At 57.1% G+C, this 16,829-nt stretch overlaps 2 protein-coding genes and 2 non-coding genes across 7 annotated transcripts in view; 2 read left to right on the forward strand and 2 right to left on the reverse strand.

Moving 5' to 3' along the window:
- TRNAH-GUG (transfer RNA histidin (anticodon GUG)) lies at positions 1–72 on the forward strand. Its single transcript has one exon. It is a non-coding gene; the product is annotated as a tRNA-His (tRNA).
- Positions 73–380: 308 nt separating this feature from the next.
- Positions 381–452, reverse strand: TRNAH-GUG (transfer RNA histidin (anticodon GUG)). Its single transcript has one exon. It is a non-coding gene; the product is annotated as a tRNA-His (tRNA).
- A 1,614-nt stretch (positions 453–2,066) lies between these two features.
- LOC142060093 (sodium/nucleoside cotransporter 1-like) lies at positions 2,067–12,346 on the forward strand. 2 transcript variants are annotated; one of them, XM_075099714.1, is made up of 18 exons: positions 2,067–2,128; positions 3,698–3,827; positions 3,900–3,997; positions 4,471–4,562; positions 5,010–5,199; positions 5,565–5,706; positions 6,331–6,444; positions 6,819–6,896; positions 7,272–7,352; positions 7,683–7,763; positions 7,910–8,035; positions 9,267–9,397; positions 9,593–9,761; positions 9,954–10,151; positions 10,608–10,689; positions 11,201–11,299; positions 11,800–11,911; positions 12,006–12,346. In XM_075099714.1, exons 2-18 carry the CDS (start codon positions 3,759–3,761, stop codon positions 12,127–12,129), a joined length of 1,986 nt encoding a protein of 661 aa, XP_074955815.1. In that variant the 5' UTR covers positions 2,067–2,128; positions 3,698–3,758; the 3' UTR covers positions 12,130–12,346. The 2 variants fall into 2 exon arrangements, with proteins under 2 accessions (XP_074955815.1, XP_074955816.1); XM_075099715.1 differs by lacking the exons at positions 9,267–9,397; positions 9,593–9,761.
- Positions 12,347–12,653: 307 nt separating this feature from the next.
- ALPK3 (alpha kinase 3) overlaps positions 12,654–16,829 on the reverse strand; it is a 36,283-nt gene continuing 32,107 nt past the window's right edge. For all 3 annotated transcript variants that reach the window (XM_075099712.1, XM_075099711.1, XM_075099713.1), the window contains 7 exons: positions 16,488–16,615; positions 16,180–16,215; positions 15,803–16,077; positions 15,360–15,448; positions 14,895–15,112; positions 14,655–14,703; positions 12,654–14,484 (listed from right to left, as the gene is read on the reverse strand). In XM_075099712.1, the coding sequence (XP_074955813.1) occupies positions 14,163–14,484; positions 14,655–14,703; positions 14,895–15,112; positions 15,360–15,448; positions 15,803–16,077; positions 16,180–16,215; positions 16,488–16,615 (1,117 nt within the window). In that variant the 3' untranslated portion in view covers positions 12,654–14,162. The remainder of the gene's footprint in view (positions 14,485–14,654; positions 14,704–14,894; positions 15,113–15,359; positions 15,449–15,802; positions 16,078–16,179; positions 16,216–16,487; positions 16,616–16,829) is intronic.

Consider the following 16,829-nt stretch of genomic DNA (forward strand, 5'->3'; position numbering starts at 1 on the left):
GCCGTGATCGTATAGTGGTTAGTACTCTGCGTTGTGGCCGCAGCAACCTCGGTTCGAATCCGAGTCACGGCATCGCCTCCGCGGTACCACGGCATACGGGCTACGCTTTTTATTTCCCCCTTCACGATGATTTCATTAATCTTCGGTGTTTTGGTTTTGCACGTTTAGTTTTTGGATTTGATCCCCGCCCCCTGTTCCTGGCTGTGCTGCGGGGTCGGGCCGGTTGCGCCTATCTCGGAGCCTCCGCAGCGCGGTTTGAGGAGGTGGGTAAGCAACGGCGCAAAGGGAGATTAAAATAAAATTAAGTAAAAAACATGAAATGACGCCGGAGAAGGGGAAATAAAAAGCGTAGCCCGTATGCCGTGGTACCGCGGAGGCGATGCCGTGACTCGGATTCGAACCGAGGTTGCTGCGGCCACAACGCAGAGTACTAACCACTATACGATCACGGCGCGCTACCGGGGCTCGACGGCAGCGAAGGCGCCGCGGCGGCCCTTAGCTTTGACAGCGCTGAGCCGGTGATGCGGGGTGGAGCCGCCTGTCCGGGGGCGACCCATGCGTGGGCGGGCGCGCGGCGGTTGGCACCCCTCCTCTGCGCGGATGGGCGGGAGCGGCGCTGGCTTTGCACGAGTGCCTGGTGAGCGGGCAAGGGGTGCCCTGCGCGGCCCACAGGTGTCACAGCGAGGAGCCTCGCTCACGTGGGGACAGGTTTGCACCAGCGTTGGACGAGCCACGGTCAGGGTTTTACTCCTTGTCATCCGCAGGCTGACTTGCACGGGCGGGCGCTGAGCGCCCTCACGCTGCACCAAACCCAAATTTGGGCACTTTTAGCAACAGAATCACAGGATGGTTTGGGTTGGAAGGGTCCTCTAGAGGTCATCCAGTCCAACCCCCCTGCAGTGAGCAAGGACATCTTCAACTAGATCAGGTTGCTCAGAGCCCTGTCCAACCTCACCTGGAATGTTTCCAGGGATGGGGTCTCCATAACCTCCTCAGACAACCTGTTCCAGCGCTTCACCACCCTCATTGTAAAAAATGTCTTCCTTTGACCTAGCCTGAATCTCCCCTCTTTCAGTTTAAAACCATTTCCCCTTGTCCTATTGCAACAGGCCCTGCTAAAAAGTGTGTCCCCATCTTTCTTATCAGCTCCCTTAAAGTACTGGAAGTCTGCAAAAAGGTCTCCCTGCAGCATTCTCCAGGCTGAACAACCCCAACTCTCTCAGCCTATCCCCCTAGGAGAGGCATTCCAGCCCTCGGATCATTTTTGTGGCTCTCCTCTGGACCCACTGCAACAGGTCCATGTCCTTCCTGTGCTGAGGGCTCCAGAGCTGGACGCAGCACTCCAGGTTGGGTCTCCCCAGAGCGGAGTAGAGTGGCAGGGATCCTCCCCAGGGATTTGATCCCTGTCCAGCAGAATGGGATCAAATTCCCCGGCAGAAAGCACTGTCTGTGTGTGCTAGGGAACTGGCTCAGGGAGCATTTGCACAGGGACATCGTGTGGCACAGGGACACCCCAAGTATCCTGTGGCATTGTTAATCATCAATCTCTGAACCGCCTCCTTCTAATCCCTAGTGTTGGCACCCTTGGAGCCACATCACTTCACCAGCCCGTGTGCAAAAAAAAAAACACCAAACAAAAAACCAGGGAGATCCCAGCTGGGTGCATACCCGTGGGGATGCAACTCCCACCGTCCCGTGTGAGAAAATGGTTTCCAACACACACTAGCAGGCAACATTTTGCAGCCCTCTCCACCCCTCACTGCTCAGGGACCAGGTGACATGACTTCGTACCACCGCAGCTTTGGAGGCCGCAGGTGCCTGGCTCTTTTCCCGGGAAGCATTTCCCAGGATGGGGTAAAGGTTGCATTTCTGCTTTTAACATCTTCCCTCAAGCTTGGTTTCTCCTGGGGGTCAAAGTATCGCAGGCAACCTCTTCTGGACTGCACAGTGCCCTGTATGGCCACCCCGCCTGGCTCCTCTGTATGTCCTTGCGGGCGGCTGGGCGTGAGCCCCAGGAGGAGTCAGGGCGTCCCCAGCCCCACAGTGCCCAGCCCAGCTCTTTGGACCAAGCTGTTAATCGGTAACTGGGGTGTGAGGCTGGGAGCAGCGTGGCCGGTGAAGCTGGTGGGTGAGTGCAGGGGGCCAGCAGGCACCAGGGCCAGGGAGAACTGTGGGGCATAGGGAGGGCGTGAGGGTGTGGGACATGAGGGGCGTGAGGGCGTGGGCACAAGGACATAGGGGGTGCGAGGGTGTGGGGTGCGGGGACACAGTGGGATGGGCAGAGGGACTTGCAGCTGCACTGCACCATGAGACCGTGGGGGTCCATGGGGGGACGGCAGGGTGGGGGGGGACACGGCAGGGGGCCACCAGGTGCCATGGGGTCGGGGTCAGATGGGGGATGTCCACCTGCTGCTCCACTGATTGGCTGCCTGTCAATGTGGTCCCACCCCTGAAGGGAAGGCAGCCAATGAGGCTTCACCAAAACAAAAGGTAGATGAGCCACTGGGGGGCCATGGACATGGCGTCAGCTCTTGGGTCCTGGATGGCACTGAGCCGGGGAGGGATGGGGAGAGCCAGGAGACCAGCAGGGGTCCCAGAGACCTGGGGCATCCTGGGGGTTTCTTGGAGCCCTGGGGTTGTTGAAGGGGTCACTGAGCCCAGAGGGGTCCCAGGGTGAGGATGCAGTATCCCTGAAATGGCAGTGGGCCTGTGGAGGGAGGGTCTTCCTGCTCCCTGACAGGGTGCTGGTGAGAGGTCCCCAAGCTCCGGGGAGCACTGGGGATGCTGGGGGCCCTGGAGGAGGTCTGGGGTCCTGAGTTCCTACTGTGGCCCTGGGTCCTGCCCTGCTGCTGAGGAGCCATGGGCCCAGGGACATGGTGGGGGCCAGTATGCCTCAGTGGTCCCCCTTAGTGGCTCCGCTGGACCATGAAGCCTGCCATCACCTTCAGCTGCCATAAGGTCCCATGCTGAGGGGGATGTTCTCCAAAATGCCTCACCTCCACTTGTTTCATTTGGGGATGGGTCGCTCCCTTCAGTGGACCCTAATTCTCACACTGTGGGAAGCAAGCAATGACCCTACTATCTCCACCTTCTCCATGCAGACCTCTGTGACTCTCCTACAAAGCGAGGGCAACTGCTTACTCCCTCTGTCCTCACACAGAAGTGCTCCTACTGCCTTCTCTGCAACTTCTCTGCTCTTCCCTCATTCTTCTCCAAGACAGATGAAATAGGCATGTGTCCAAGCTGACTGCTCCAAGGGTTTCTGCCCTGGCATAACACTGGTTCTTATGGCTTTCCCAGACCAGTTCTCCCAGTACGATCCTCCTTTAGGACCAGTCCCCATTCTGACTCCCACTTATTCCTGCACTGTACTAGTTATCAACATGAAAGGGCCTTCTTCCTTACCTTATTTATGAGTTACACCAACTTGGAGGAGTTCTCGCTGCTGCATCTAATCCTCTCCTGTAATTCCTTGGAAGCACAGAAGAGCAAAGACCTTTCCAGAGTTACAGAAGGAGGAAGTCAGCACACCAGCCCCATGGCTTGAGGACCCCATGGGGTGTTCTTTCAATGTGTTGCTGCAGGAACTACTCTGAATCCCTACTGCAAAGGGTGTTCTCCTCTCGGAGACCCAAAATTGAAAATTGGGGTTGGACATTCATCCTCCCCAGAGCTGATTCCATTTTTCTATCCCCAGCCAGAGTTTGTCCCTTGCTGTGCTGTTTCTCTAATGCATTGAAGCTGCGGCACTTCTGGAGATGGAAGAAAACCAGATAACCCTGGACAACCTTGAGAAGGGCATAGATAACCCAGCTTTCAGCTCAGTGGTGAGTCCCCCTTTCCCGCTCCGTCAGGGTACAGGAGCTCTTCAGGGTGCTCCAGCTAATCACGTTTTCCAGGGGGAGGAGAGATGTTATGAGGAATGTGATGGTCCACGTGGTGAGAGCAAAGAGGAGAGGAGAGGAGAATGGAAAGAGAGATTCTCCTTCTACTGCAGGTAGGATAACCCCTGGAAATGCATGTATGTAGGGTACTTCTAAGGGTCATAGCAAGTCTGCAATCCTTGGCCCAGCAATTCTCCTGGAGCCAAACCTGATCTGGGAGCAGAGTAGGGTCATATTAACCACATTGGGGGACAGTGTCTGATCTCTCCGTGTGGCTTTGTAGGGTGGCAGCAGCAGGTCTCTATCTCCATAGCAGTCACCCAGAGCAAGCCTCTGCTCATGGTGCCTGGGGTGTTGGGGTGTGTGGTGGGGTTTCCCCTGCCATAACGGGCCACCTGACTCCTGGTAGCGAGCAGCAGAGCTGCTAGAGGCCATGGCACACCTATACCACTGTGCTGCTGCCACAAGCACCCTCTGGGGGACAGGTCATGACCTGGCTCCATTGAGTTGAGTTGGGTTGGGTTGGACTGAAGTTCAGGATCAATCTTCTGTGCCTCTCACATCCCTGGCACATGACTCTCCCCAGGAAGGTCCTGCAGCCAGTATCCAAGGCAAAGCACTTCTGCAAGGCTCACTCCAAGGTGTTGAGAAGGGTCATCCAGGGGATGCTTGGAGTAGGTGAGGACTTCCCAGCACTGAGACACCATCTCCGCATGCCTTTGGCTGGCCATGCCCCCAGCCTCCAAGCACTGGGCATGGCCACTTGTCTGGAGGTCATATCCACCCTCACCAGCCCTGCTGCCCGCTCCCTCCTCACCCCACCACTCCTGTCCATGAGGGCTACCTGCATCTCACTGTCCTCCCCTTCCTTCACCTACCCAAAGGGCTTGCTGTGCCTCTTCTTCTCACCCCCGTGTGCCCTTAGACAGCTGAGGTGCTGTCACTAGTGAGCCTGGCTGATGGGGTGGTGCTCCCTAAGTCCTCCTTCTGCACAGATGGGAGCCTATGGGGTGGCCAGGGAAGGACATTTGGAGAAAATTAACCTCATTTTTGGCCCCACTTAGTGTTATGGATCTGTGATCCAACAGCCGTGATGAGTCTGACCCCTCAATGTGCTTTCTTCAGCCTACCTCTGCTACTTTATTGTGGCCTGTTCACTCAACTTCCAGCGAGCCCTTGCCCTGGTTATCATGACTGCTGTGGTTGTCTTCTTCTTCTGCTGGAGCCTTTTCAAGAAGCACTGTGGGGCAAAGGTGTTGCTCCTCCTCAGACCTGTTTGCAAATGCTTCCGAAAGTTCTGGCCGTGGCTGAAATGGTGAGTCAGGAAAAGGCAGGGCCAGATCCCTCCCAGTGTCCAGGTCCCCTCTCCCATGGCTGCCCTGCCAGCATGACCAACAGCTGGCGGCATTGGGCACATGCCCTAGTGCCATGCAGGCACCTCACGAACGATGAGGTGTGGCCCAGCCTGGGGACCACTTAAAAGCCATGGCAGAAATGCCTTACTACTCCACCTCAGTAGTGTGATGGCTGTTCACACCCCTGATTTGTGTCACAGCCCCAGGTTTCTTTGGATGCATGCACCTTACAGTGGCATCTCCTGCAAAATTAGCTCCCGCCCTTTGTGAGCTGCTCTCCCCATGGGGACATCCTCTCTGTGACAGTCTGGGATTTCCTTTGCAGGCTGCTGTGCGTGGCCCCCCTGGTAGGCCTGACAGTGTGGCTGGCTTTGGACACCTCCAGAAGTCCAGAGCAGTTCATCTCATTAGCTGGCTTCTGCGTTTTGGTGCTGTTCCTGTTTGCCTGCTCCAAGCACCATGGTGCAGTATGTGTTTCAGGTGTGGCTTGGCCATTGGTCGCCTCACAAGAGGTGGCCATCCAGAACTGGGGAACAAGCGCTTCCTTCCCACTCACAGTCACTGGAGCACCCTGGACGAAGCGGAGCAGGGCTCCTGGGCAGAGCTGGGCACAGCCTGGGGAGCCAAGCTGTTTGGGTGGACGGAGCCCCAAAGGAACCTCACTGATCTCCTTCCCACTGCTCTCTTTCCCACTGCTCAACCCAGGGCTCCCCCCACCCCAGTGCCTCCATCCTGTTTTCCACCATGTTGCTCATAGTGGGTCAGACCATGAGACCCAGCACCAGACCCATTCCTGAGTTTCAGGTACCTGTGAGTGGGGGGTGGGCCTAAGCTTTGGATGCCCTGGGTGAATTGGGCAGAAGTGATTGAAGTCCCAGGGGCTTCCAACCCAACCTGCTTCAACATTTTGGGCAATCCCTCCATCCACCTCCCCCAAAGGATTAATGAACAGGAAGCTTTGATCTAGTGGGTCTGTACTACCAGTCACACCATCAGAAGGTCTCTGTGCCCACCTTCTCATGGGTAAGCCGGACAGGGAAGTCTATAGGCTTTGCTAACCTCTCAGTCCCCATTCTGCTGTTGGTCCCCAGGTGTCCTGGAGAGCTGTTTTCTTGGGTCTTGCCTTGGAGTTCTTATTTGCACTCTTAGTCCTCCGAACAACCATCGGTGTCCAAGCTTTCCAGTGGCTGGGTGACCAGATCCAGGTACTGCATCTGCTCACCCCATCCCGTGCTTCTGCCCTCCATGTAGCCCCTCTGGGATCAGCAAGAAAAGCAGAGGGTGGCATGGGGCAGAGAAGCTGCAGGGACTGCACATTCAGGAACATTTTTGTTTGGGACTGGAGAAAGGCCATCTTCTTCCTGGTTTTCTGCAGCAGCCTTTTGGTGCGGTGTCCCTTGCAGACTGGAACAGTGCCCCGTGGCTTGGAGACAGCCCACTATGTCCCCAGCTTAGGTTTCAGAGGGTCATTCTCTGGCAGGGTAGTGAAGTGAGCTGTGGGGCTCGGGGTACAAAGTGAGATGTCAGGGAAAGAGCTAATGGAGATCTCCATCCTACCATGTAACTTCTCCACTTGCAGTTCTTCCTGGGCTATACCACAGCTGGCTCCAGCTTTGTCTTTGGGAACACGCTCATTACAGAAGTCTTTGCCTTTCAGGTCAGCTTGGGGAATGGGGTATAGGGAGGGAGAGGCAGAACCTGGTTTTCTTCTGGTCTGGCTGCCTTGCTGGGTCCTAGAGAGCACAGAGCTATATGCAGCTGGGTTTGCTGCAGGAGAGCTCAACCAGCTCAAGGATGGGTCTCCCTCAGCTTTGTACCCACCTGTGGACCTCCTCAGTGCCATGGGGGGCTTGCACTGGTCCCTGTCCCTCCTGCCAGCCTGACCCAGTGTTGTGGCACCCCAGTAGTGTGGGCTGGCTATGCAATACCATGCCATGCCCAGCTCATGGGACAGAGGGGCCTGGTCCCCAATTGTACTTAGATGTGTTGCTCAGCTTCCCCTTAACTTTGTGCCCTGGTGCCTTGCCTGCAGACTCTGCCCATTGTTGTTTTCTTCAGTTGTGTGATGTCCATCCTGTACTACCTCGGCGTCATGCAGTGGCTCATTATCAAGGTAGGACCTCACACCTGGCTCTGGGATGGTGGTAGAAAGAAGAACCTGGGCGGTTCTCTGTTCTGTGATCAGCTGAGGGATGCCCAGGAAAACTGGCATGGGACTAACTTGGTGTGATTTGTCCTGCTTAAAAGAATAGACACAACGCCCCTCTTTCTTGCATGTCCTCCTGAGAAAGCCCAGCACCGGAGTTGTTGTTGCTACCTGGTCTGTGGGTGCTTCCCAAGACCACCTCTGTGCAGCTTGAGGGCCAAACAGTGCCCTGCTTCATGGGGTGGGTGGCAGGATGCCAAGAGCCTTTGTGAACGTTGTGGCCTTGTCTTTCCTCAGATCTCCTGGCTGCTTCAGGTCTCAATGGGCACCACTCCCGCTGAGACCCTGAGTGTGGCGGGGAACATTTTTGTGGGACAGGTAAGGTTCTGGGCAGGACATCCAGCTCCTCAGCCTTTGCAGCTGAGCCCGCCCTGCCTGGAGGAAGGGTCTTCTCCTCCCTTCCCAGAAGATCTGCATCCCTGTGTGGGCCTTTCTCAAGGACAACGGGATTTTCTCTCTCACAGACTGAAGCCCCACTGCTCATCCGCCCATACCTTGCAGACATGACCCGTTCAGAAATCCACGCGGTGATGACTGGTGGCTTTTCCACCATTGCAGGCAGTGTGATGGGTGCCTACATATCCTTTGGGGTGAGTGCACAAGCAGATGTATGCCACATGCTCCCTGTTACAGGGTCCTGCCATGCAAGAACTGCCCTGGATTTGCAGGTGGGAGAAGACTCCCAGAAGGTTCCCATGGTACCCTTCCCTAAGAAGGATGAGGTCAGGGTGCCTTTGCTGGACTGGTCAAAACTCCAGAGCCCTGCCAGGTAGAAGGCACTGCGGTGGGGCCCTCACTGCATGTCCTTGCACAGCGAGCAGTGCAAATATCACTGAGTCATGGGATAATTTAGCCTGGAGGGACCCTCTGGGGGTCTCTGATCCACCCTCCTACCCAAATGAGGTGATGGCAAAGCACAAGGGGATGCCTTGTCCAGGTTGGTGGTGAACATCCCCACGGATGGAGATCTCCCCTCACCTCTCCAGTCCATCCCACAGGTGCCTTAGTCATGGGGAAGAATTTTTTCCTTATATCCAACTGGAATTTCCCCACTGAAACTGTGCCATGGCTTTTAATCCTTTCACTGGGCACCTCTGAGCAGTCTTCCCTTCAATCCCCTTTTAAGTAGCTGGGAGCAGCAACTACAACCCCCCCAGCCCTCTTTTCTCCCAGCTGAACAAGCCCCGCTTCTCCAGCATTGCCTTGGCGGTCCTGTGCCCCGACACCCCTGGGGATGCCCTCTCCCACTCATCAATGTCTCAGCCCTGGGCACAGTGTCCAGACGTGGCCTCATCAGTGCTCTGTAATGGGGAATAAACCTTCCCCTTGACCTGCTGGCTGAGTTCCTGCTATTTAAACATTAATTAGTCTCCTTAAATGGGGAGACAAGGGTGAAAGGTCAGGGAAATGAGATGTTGCCACTGAGCACATAGGGAATGGGTGAGACTGAGAGCTTGGCTCTTTGTCAGCAAGTAGAAGTTCACAATGTTGCACAACCTATTGCTCTGATACTGATAAAAAGGGACAAGGGAGGGACAAAAATCATCATGATTAGGTCAAACAGCAGGAGAGGTTAACACCTCTGAAGCCACAATTGCTGCAGCTCAAGCAACGCCTCCATCCAGGCGAGCTGCCATAAATGCCATGGCCTGCTGAGATAGGAATAAGAGACATTTTTCCCACCCTGAGCAAACGGAGAGCCCTGAATTGCTCCAAACGTCACTGGCTGATGCCAGCCACATGCTGGGGTGCCCTGGGGTGGCACATCGTGGGGCAGAATCTTGCACAGAGGTGCCTAAGCCCAGAGTCTGCGCATTGCAGATAGATGCGGCATCACTGATTGCAGCCTCTGTGATGGCTGCGCCCTGTGCCCTCGCCATGTCCAAACTTGTCTACCCTGAAGTGGAAGAGTCCAAGTTCAAGGACAAAGCAAGCATCCGCCTCTCCAGTGGGTGAGTGTGAGGAGAGGGATGGTGGAGAGGGGCCTGTGCAGGCAAGCCATGGGGGCAATTTGGGTGCACGAGTGGATGTTGCGGGTGGCCTGAGGTTGGGAGAGCCTGTGCTGTACAGACATCCATGGAGTGAGAGATGACCTTGCACAGGGGATGCCCAGCCACAGGAGCCCATTGGGGTCTTCTTCCACGCAGGGAAGAGCAGAACATCCTGGAAGCTGCCAGCAACGGGGCTGCCACCTCCGTGGGGCTTGTGGCCAACATTGCAGCCAACCTCATTGCCTTCTTGGCAGTGCTGGAGTTTATCAATGCTGCCCTGCGCTGGTTTGGAGAAATGGTAGACATTGAGGGCCTCTCCTTCCAGGTATCCCCAAGGGCAACCCCATAGTCTGGGCTGCCAGATCCTGCATCCCCCACCCATCCCCACCTTTGCCCACCAGCTCAGTAGGCTGCTGAGACCCTTGCTGGGTGTTTGGCAAATGCTGGCAGCAGGTGTCCAAGCCAGGAGCTATGCAGATGGTCAGCTCTAAGCATCTTTCTGGGATGCTTTTCCCAGGTGATCTGCTCCTACGTCCTCATGCCCGTGGCCTTTCTCATGGGGGCAGACTGGGCAGATTCACCGCTGGTGGCTGAGCTCTTGGGGATCAAGATCTTCCTGAATGAGTTTGTGGCGTACCAGCAGCTGGCCCAGTACAAGAAGAACCGTCTGTCAGGCCTGGAAGAGTGGGACGGGAGCCGGAAGCAGTGGATATCTGTGAGGGGCACCTGCCACCCTGCTGGGCACAGGGCAGGGATGGAGTCAGCCGAAACAGGGCATGGGACCTGGCTGGGGAGACGGGTGGTGGGCAGGCAGGGGATTGATGATGCTAGGGATGGGAGGGCACCTATGGCCAACTAGACTTGGATGTTCACTAACTGCTGGGTACGGGGCCATCCTGAAGGAGTCAGTGGAACTCTTTCCCATTTATCCTGCTCCTTGGTGGGGCAGAGCATGGCTACAGGACCCCCTGTTCCCCCCCAGCCCAGCCTCTCCCAGAAGCAGGCTGCCTACCACCTGCATCCTCACTCCCAAAACCAGAAAGGATTGGGGTGGGGGACTTGTCTCCATCATATCTGGCTGGGCTGGGCACGACGACATGGTGCTCAGCTCTGCATGCTCTGGGGCTGCTGCTGGGCAGAGGTGACTGTCCCCTGCTGCTGTGCCCTCCAGGAGCGAGCCGAGAGCATTGCCACCTTTGCGCTCTGTGGATTTGCCAACCTCAGCTCCATTGGGATCATGCTGGGAGGCCTGAGTGAGTATGACTGACGTCCTGGATGCCTGGGCATGATGGAGGGGGGATCCTGGGTCCAGGGAGCAAGAGCTCAGCTGTGGCAGAGGAAACTTGCTGCCCTCAAGCCTCCATGTTTGGCCTCTTCCACTACACAGGTAAGAAACAGGATTTACATGAGGTGATAGGGATGATTTTGCACTGCATCCATGGGCATGTCCCACAAGCCCAGGTGCCACCCAGCCACGGGGCAAAGAGCAGACTCCAGTGCTGAGAGTGCCGAGGGCTCTGGTTGATTACCCATGGGTGCAGGGTGGGCACAGTGCTCTGCCAGCACCCACTGCTGCCAGGACAAGCAGACAGCGTGCTGGGTGCTGGCTGGGGTCACAATGTCCCCAGACACCAGGGGCTGGGGTGGGCAGGACATTATGTTGCAGAGCCAGCTGGGGACCTGGGACCCATCCCTATCTGTCCCCAGCACAGGGTAGAGCCAGAGCAAGGATCTGACTCACCCTGGTCTCTTTTGCCCCCACAGCCTCCATGGTACCCCAGCGCAAGAGCGACTTAGCCTCCACCGTGCTGCGAGCCCTGCTCACTGGCATCTGCGTCTCCATGCTCAATGCCTGCCTGGCAGGTAGGTCCCTGTCCACAGCCAGCAGGGCCAGAAAGAACCAGGGAGGGATGGGCAATGAGCTGAAGACCCCTATAAATGCAGGTGCAGGGATGGGCGCAGCTAGCCTGTCCTCCCCATGGCTTTGTCAGGGCCTCCAAAGCCTCTGCTCTCCCCTCATGGCTTTGCCAGGGGCTGCGCAAGCCCAATAGTTCTGCTGGTGCCCCTCATACTCAGCTGGACTGGGATGGGGACATTTCAAGGGCAGTTTTTGGGGCACTGCAAGGAGTTCCCTGGGGTCATAGGACCCCAGCGGTTACAGCAGTGCAACCATCTCTGGGGTGAGGTGGGACGGTGCATGGCACCTCCAAGCATAGTCCCAGGTACAGGATTTGCAAGGAAGCAGAGCTGGAGTATGGAATTTGTGAGCAGGCCTGGGGTACAGGATTTGCAAGCATGCTCAGGGTATGGGATTTGCATGCATGGTCCCTCAGGAACCCCAGCCAGGAGATCTTGTCCCGCAGGTTTCCTTCATGTGCCAACGGAGGTGGGCAACTGTGTGACCTTTCTCAGCACTGCCAACTTCAGCTCTACCAGTTATACCATGTACACGTGCTGCAAGCAGCTCTTTGCCAGGTGGGTGTGAACAGCCCCAGAGCCATGTGGCCCTTGCTCAGGGACCCAGGTGGTGGGGCAGCAGCTCTTCCTGACCATGCTTCTCTCCTTCCAGCTCAGTGCTCGAGAATGGGACACTCTCCTTCACAGGAGCCTGGGCCAGCGTGGCAGAGAGCATGCTGTGCCTGACACAGTGCTGTGGGCACTACAACCACACATCCTGTGTAGGGACAACCTAGAAATGTGCAGGCAGCTGCGTGCTCCAGGGTCAAGGGCCTGGGAGCACCAGGGTCTGCAAGACCTGGTCCCAAAGGTAGAAAAAACCCTGGCAGAGACCTATGCATTTGGTCTTCTCTGCTCCAGTGATGACAGCCAGCCATGTGCACCTTGCAACCAGCACCCTTAGGTGCTGGCCCCACAGACACAAAGGAACTGCTCCCAAATAAATGACAGAAATCCCCATGTGCTTGCCCTTAGTCACCTCTGGCCCCTGACCACGGCTGTCCCACACAGCACGAGGTGCTTTGCTCAGGCTGCACCCCACAGCCACAGCTGCTGTAGCCAGCATTCGCTGCAGACCTCGCAAGCTGAGCCTCCACCAGTTGCCAGCTTTAGGGTCTGGCCCTGGCCACCCTCTTCTCCTCTGTGGGCTGCAAATGGGGGTAAAGCCATTACTTGAAGTGGTTTCCTTCCTCTGAACACAAAGTTGCCCTGTCCTGCTGTGCTTGGGTACATCTTTTCCGCAGGGACCACAGCACCGGGGAACAGGCCAGTCCTTCTCGCTTTATTGCACTCGAGAGCACCCATTTGCCAAAGGGGCCACGTTATGTACATCGTTATTTTACAATGACCCAACAACAAAGCACCAGGACCCCAGAGCATCCGGCACTCCCAGCCCGGTCCCTTCCCTCCTCTGCCAGACTGCACTGAGCCACTGTTTCAGACAGCACCACGTGGGGTTGCAATCCTGGCACCTGGCACCCTCCTCCAAAGCCCTAGGGAAGGTGATGCTCTGTGGCAAGATGAAGCAGGCAGTGCTGGGGCTCTTTGCAAGCCTTGCTGCCCACTGCCATGCTCTGCCAGCTGCTGCATGCCTGAGCGAGCTGACAGGCACATGGGAGGCTTGATGCAACGCAGGGTGCTTTACTTCCCAAGCATGAGCATCACTGCCTGTCTGTTGCAGCCTCCCGCTGCGGGGCGGTGAGATCTGGAGCGGGTGCTGCTAGCTGCCACTGGGGCACAGCATGTGCCAAGCAGGGGTGATGCTAAGCAAGCATGACCATGTCATGCTATGGGTCTGGGCGGGGTATACAGGGTCTGCGTATGACAGGTGGGCAAGGAGGGGCGAGTCCTGTGGGCAGGACATCCATGTGTGCCAAAACAGTGCCTGGTGTGGAGGGGAGGTCTCCCCTTCGCACCGCTCCTGGGTGTGGCATGTGAGGTAGAGCATCCTTACTGTGGTGCTGGCTGGCACCCATAGCAGCACCACCATCCTCAGCATCCGCCCAGCAAGGGGGTGGGAGGCTCGTCCCAAGGCGCAGGGGAGGCCAGGATGGCAGGGGTGCAAAATCCCATCTCCATGCAGCTGCCGGTACTGACACCAGCGCCCCACCAAGGGACTGGCCTGCACCCCAGAGCTCCACACAATAGCAGCAGGAGCCCTGCAGCTCACCGCTAAACCCCTCTACAGCAAAACCTTTTAAATCACGGTGTGCCAGGGCAAATGAGACCTCCTGGATCCTGTTTCGGTTCACATCTTTGACACAGAGCGCTGGCAGGGCTTGGCACAGTCAATTTATGGAGGACACAAAGAGGGACACAAGGTCTGGGAGCCAGGAGGGCAGCCTGGACTCCCAGATCACTCAGGGGAGCCAGACAGGGGACATGGTGCCTGCAAAGCCTGAGGCATCAGGTCTGACAGCCCCTGCCTTAAGGAAGGCAAACAGAGAAAGTCAAGAGAGGAAAGCGAGCCCGGGCATGGAGGGGCACGTGGCCCCAGAGGCTCCACCACAGGCAGCAGCTCTTGTAAAGAGATATTGGTGAAGGTGTCCATGCTGCCCACAGCTCACAAGCCCCTCATGACCCCAGCTGAGCTGCTCACACTAGCACACACCACACAATGCTAGCGCCACATGCTGTGCTGGAGCCAAAGGGAGGAGAGTGGCGGCAGCGGCCGCTGCCAAGGTCTCCCCTCCCCAGCCTGGTCACGTGCTGTCTCCGGGCTGCTTGGGCTGGGGTCAGGAGTTGGGGTTCCCAGCCACCGTGGCTCTGGCTACTGTGGGTGGCCAGACCTGCCGCTCTCTCCTGACCCAGGTTTGGAGGCTGCCAGGGCCTCCCCTGTTTCTGCAGCTCTCCGGGAGCTCTTGGGGCTCACAGCAGCCTTGCGGGTACCCTGAGGACTTGTGAGCCCCTTCTTCTGGAGCTGGGGGCTGGACTGGGCAGATTTCCTACCCATAGAGGGGCTCTTGGAGCCCTTCAGCTTGGCTGGCTCTAGCGTCTTCAGACCCAGGATGCTGCAGTAACGGTTGCACTGGTGAGTGGCTGCGAATTGCTCCAGCAGGGAAGGGAAGCAGCTTTCCTTCAGCCCCTGGTACCTGCCAACACAGCGACCCTCAGCCCCTGCTTCACACCAGGAGTCATCCTGCTGGAGCAGGGAGCCAAGGACAGAGCCCAGACACGCTCACCATAGTGGCCCTTCACCATGTGAGCGGCAGACCTGGGGCTAGCCAGGGCCACCCTGCGCCAGTAGCTCGGCGTCACTCACCCTTTCAGGTTGGTAGCAATCCGCACATTGGTCATCTTCCAGCCCACTCCTGCAATGAAAGGAACAACAACCAGTCTCTGCCCAGAGGACAGGCACCATCACCAAGGGCAGGTCATCCCCCCACAGGCTCCACAGCACAGGGGGAAAGAGGCAGAAGGGGAAGGCTGCGGCTTTTCCTCCTCCTTTCACAGGCTAGAGGGTGCTGAGGAGCCATGGGAATCAGAAGGGAGATCCCTTTACCTTCCATGTCAGTCACAAGGATGTTTCCATTTGTCCACTGGTAGACCCAATGCTGGAAGGTGCAGCATTTGAGCACGATCTCCGAGGTGCCTCGTGCCACCAAGGTGCCACCTCTCTCAGTGGCACAGTACTGCTCGCAGGGCCTGCCCAGGTCCTCCTCCATTGTGGCGTAAGGGATGTTGTTGGCTGGTCGGTAAATCAGGTACAGAGGAATTATCCTGCACGGGAGCAGACAGAGTGAGTCAGCACCAGCTGGTGAGCTCTCTCACAGCAGCAAGTGGAGATTCACACCACAGTCTGCAACCCTGGCTTTTGCCCTCCCCTGCAAAATCCCTTCCATTTGAGGGTGGGAGGAGAGCGCACCACCCTTTGGGATGTCCCCAGTACCCACCGGGAACTCTCCCACCATCCTCCGGGATGCTCTGCCAGGATATCAAGCCAGCAGAGCCGCAGCACCTTACTTACTCAGGCACTGCTCCAAAATCAGGGATAGCTCGTGCCTCAGCGGCAAAGATCTTGCAGTACTCACGGCTGGAGTTCTGGATTTTACATTCCTGGAGATGCAAACAGAAGAGTCAGAGACCTGTCCCATCTTGCACCAACACTTCCCTGGGAACCCCTGCCCGGCCAGGCATCCCCTGGGACCACTGCCAGTTGTTTCCCTGTCTTGGTAGTCAAAAGATAAGTGACAGGAAAGCTCCAAGCAGCTCCATGTTGCCCAGAGAGAAGAGCTGAAGCCAAGAATAACAAGGACATCGCCAGCCTGCTGGAACATGGCTCGACCCCTCCAGAGCATTCAAAAAGTGGAAGGAAGCAAAGGAAGTGGGCACACAGCTAGGGACCATGGCACAGACAGACGGGGAAGGTGTAAGGGAGACAGGTGGAGGATGCTCCACAAGGATGCCCACCTGGATGGTGATATCATAGTTCTTCTCAATGAGGCTGTTCTCATTCTTGGTCCCAAAGCCAATGAAATTGTGCACTTTGATGACACAGGTGTGGCCAGACTCAAAGACAGGCTCCAGGCCATAGATGGCTCTGGCACGGCAGGCTTTGCGCAGAAAACCGGCACTCACTTCCATGTCCTCGCTCACCACGCGCCCGAAGAGCTTATCCCCCCAGTAGCCTGCATCAGCCAAACCCTTCGCAAACACCATGGGCGTCATCTCGATCTCCTCTCCAACTGGAAGAGGGAAGAGCTGGTGAGGCGGGGACAACACAGGCACGTCCTGCCCCCTGCGCCGCAAGGGGCAGCAGTTGCAGCTAATCGGCACGTGGCCCTTACCTTCAATCTCTTCCCGCAAGATAAATCCTGACAGCACTAGAGGAGACAGAAAACAAAGAGGTGTCAAGGTCCTGCCAGGATCCCACCCTGCCCCGTGCACTTCCATATCAAGAGACAGCAAGGAGGGTGGTGTGAATCACTTATAAATTAGCACATGGAGGCAGGTGCAACTCGTAGAGGTGGTGTTATGGGGTGACCAAACTCCCCCTTAACAGCCTGGCACCAAGCCCCTCTCCGCAGTTCACCACGCCACCCCACAGCACACCCAGGCAGCTGGGAGAGCTGCCAGGCTGCTGAGGGCTCCTCACCTTCTGGGCTGAGCAGAAAATCGGTGGAGTCAGTACCATACTCATTGGTGATCACGCACCGGTAGACGCCGCAGTCCTTCTGGGATGCCTGCACAACAGCCAAGGCTGCCTGGCCCTCATCGCCAGCGCTGGAAGAAACCAGAGCATGGCCTCAGCCCCATGTGATGCATGGAGGCACACAGGAGCCCTGTCACAGGCACTGTGGGTGGGCACTGTGCTGCTCTTGCAGGGCTGGAAGAGGGCTACAGAGAAAGACAGCCCAAGAGTATCCCAGCTGCTCCCCTGCACCTCATGGCACCAGGCGTCCTACCCTGCAGTTTGTACTCACAGAGATGTTTGTCT

This window comes from Phalacrocorax aristotelis, chromosome 7, assembly GCF_949628215.1.
Source record: "Phalacrocorax aristotelis chromosome 7, bGulAri2.1, whole genome shotgun sequence".
NCBI classification, from domain to species: domain Eukaryota; kingdom Metazoa; phylum Chordata; class Aves; order Suliformes; family Phalacrocoracidae; genus Phalacrocorax; species Phalacrocorax aristotelis.

Excerpts from the sequence above, each read along its gene's own strand:
- LOC142060093 (XM_075099714.1), top strand. The coding sequence starts at position 3,759 with ATGGAAGAAAACCAGATAACCCTGGACAACCTTGAGAAGGGCATAGAT. Across the intron at positions 5,200-5,564 it reads TTCTGGCCGTGGCTGAAATG|GCTGCTGTGCGTGGCCCCCC; the intron begins GTGAGTCAGGAA and ends TTTCCTTTGCAG. Across the intron at positions 5,707-6,330 it reads GCTCCAAGCACCATGGTGCA|GTGTCCTGGAGAGCTGTTTT; the intron begins GTATGTGTTTCA and ends GTTGGTCCCCAG.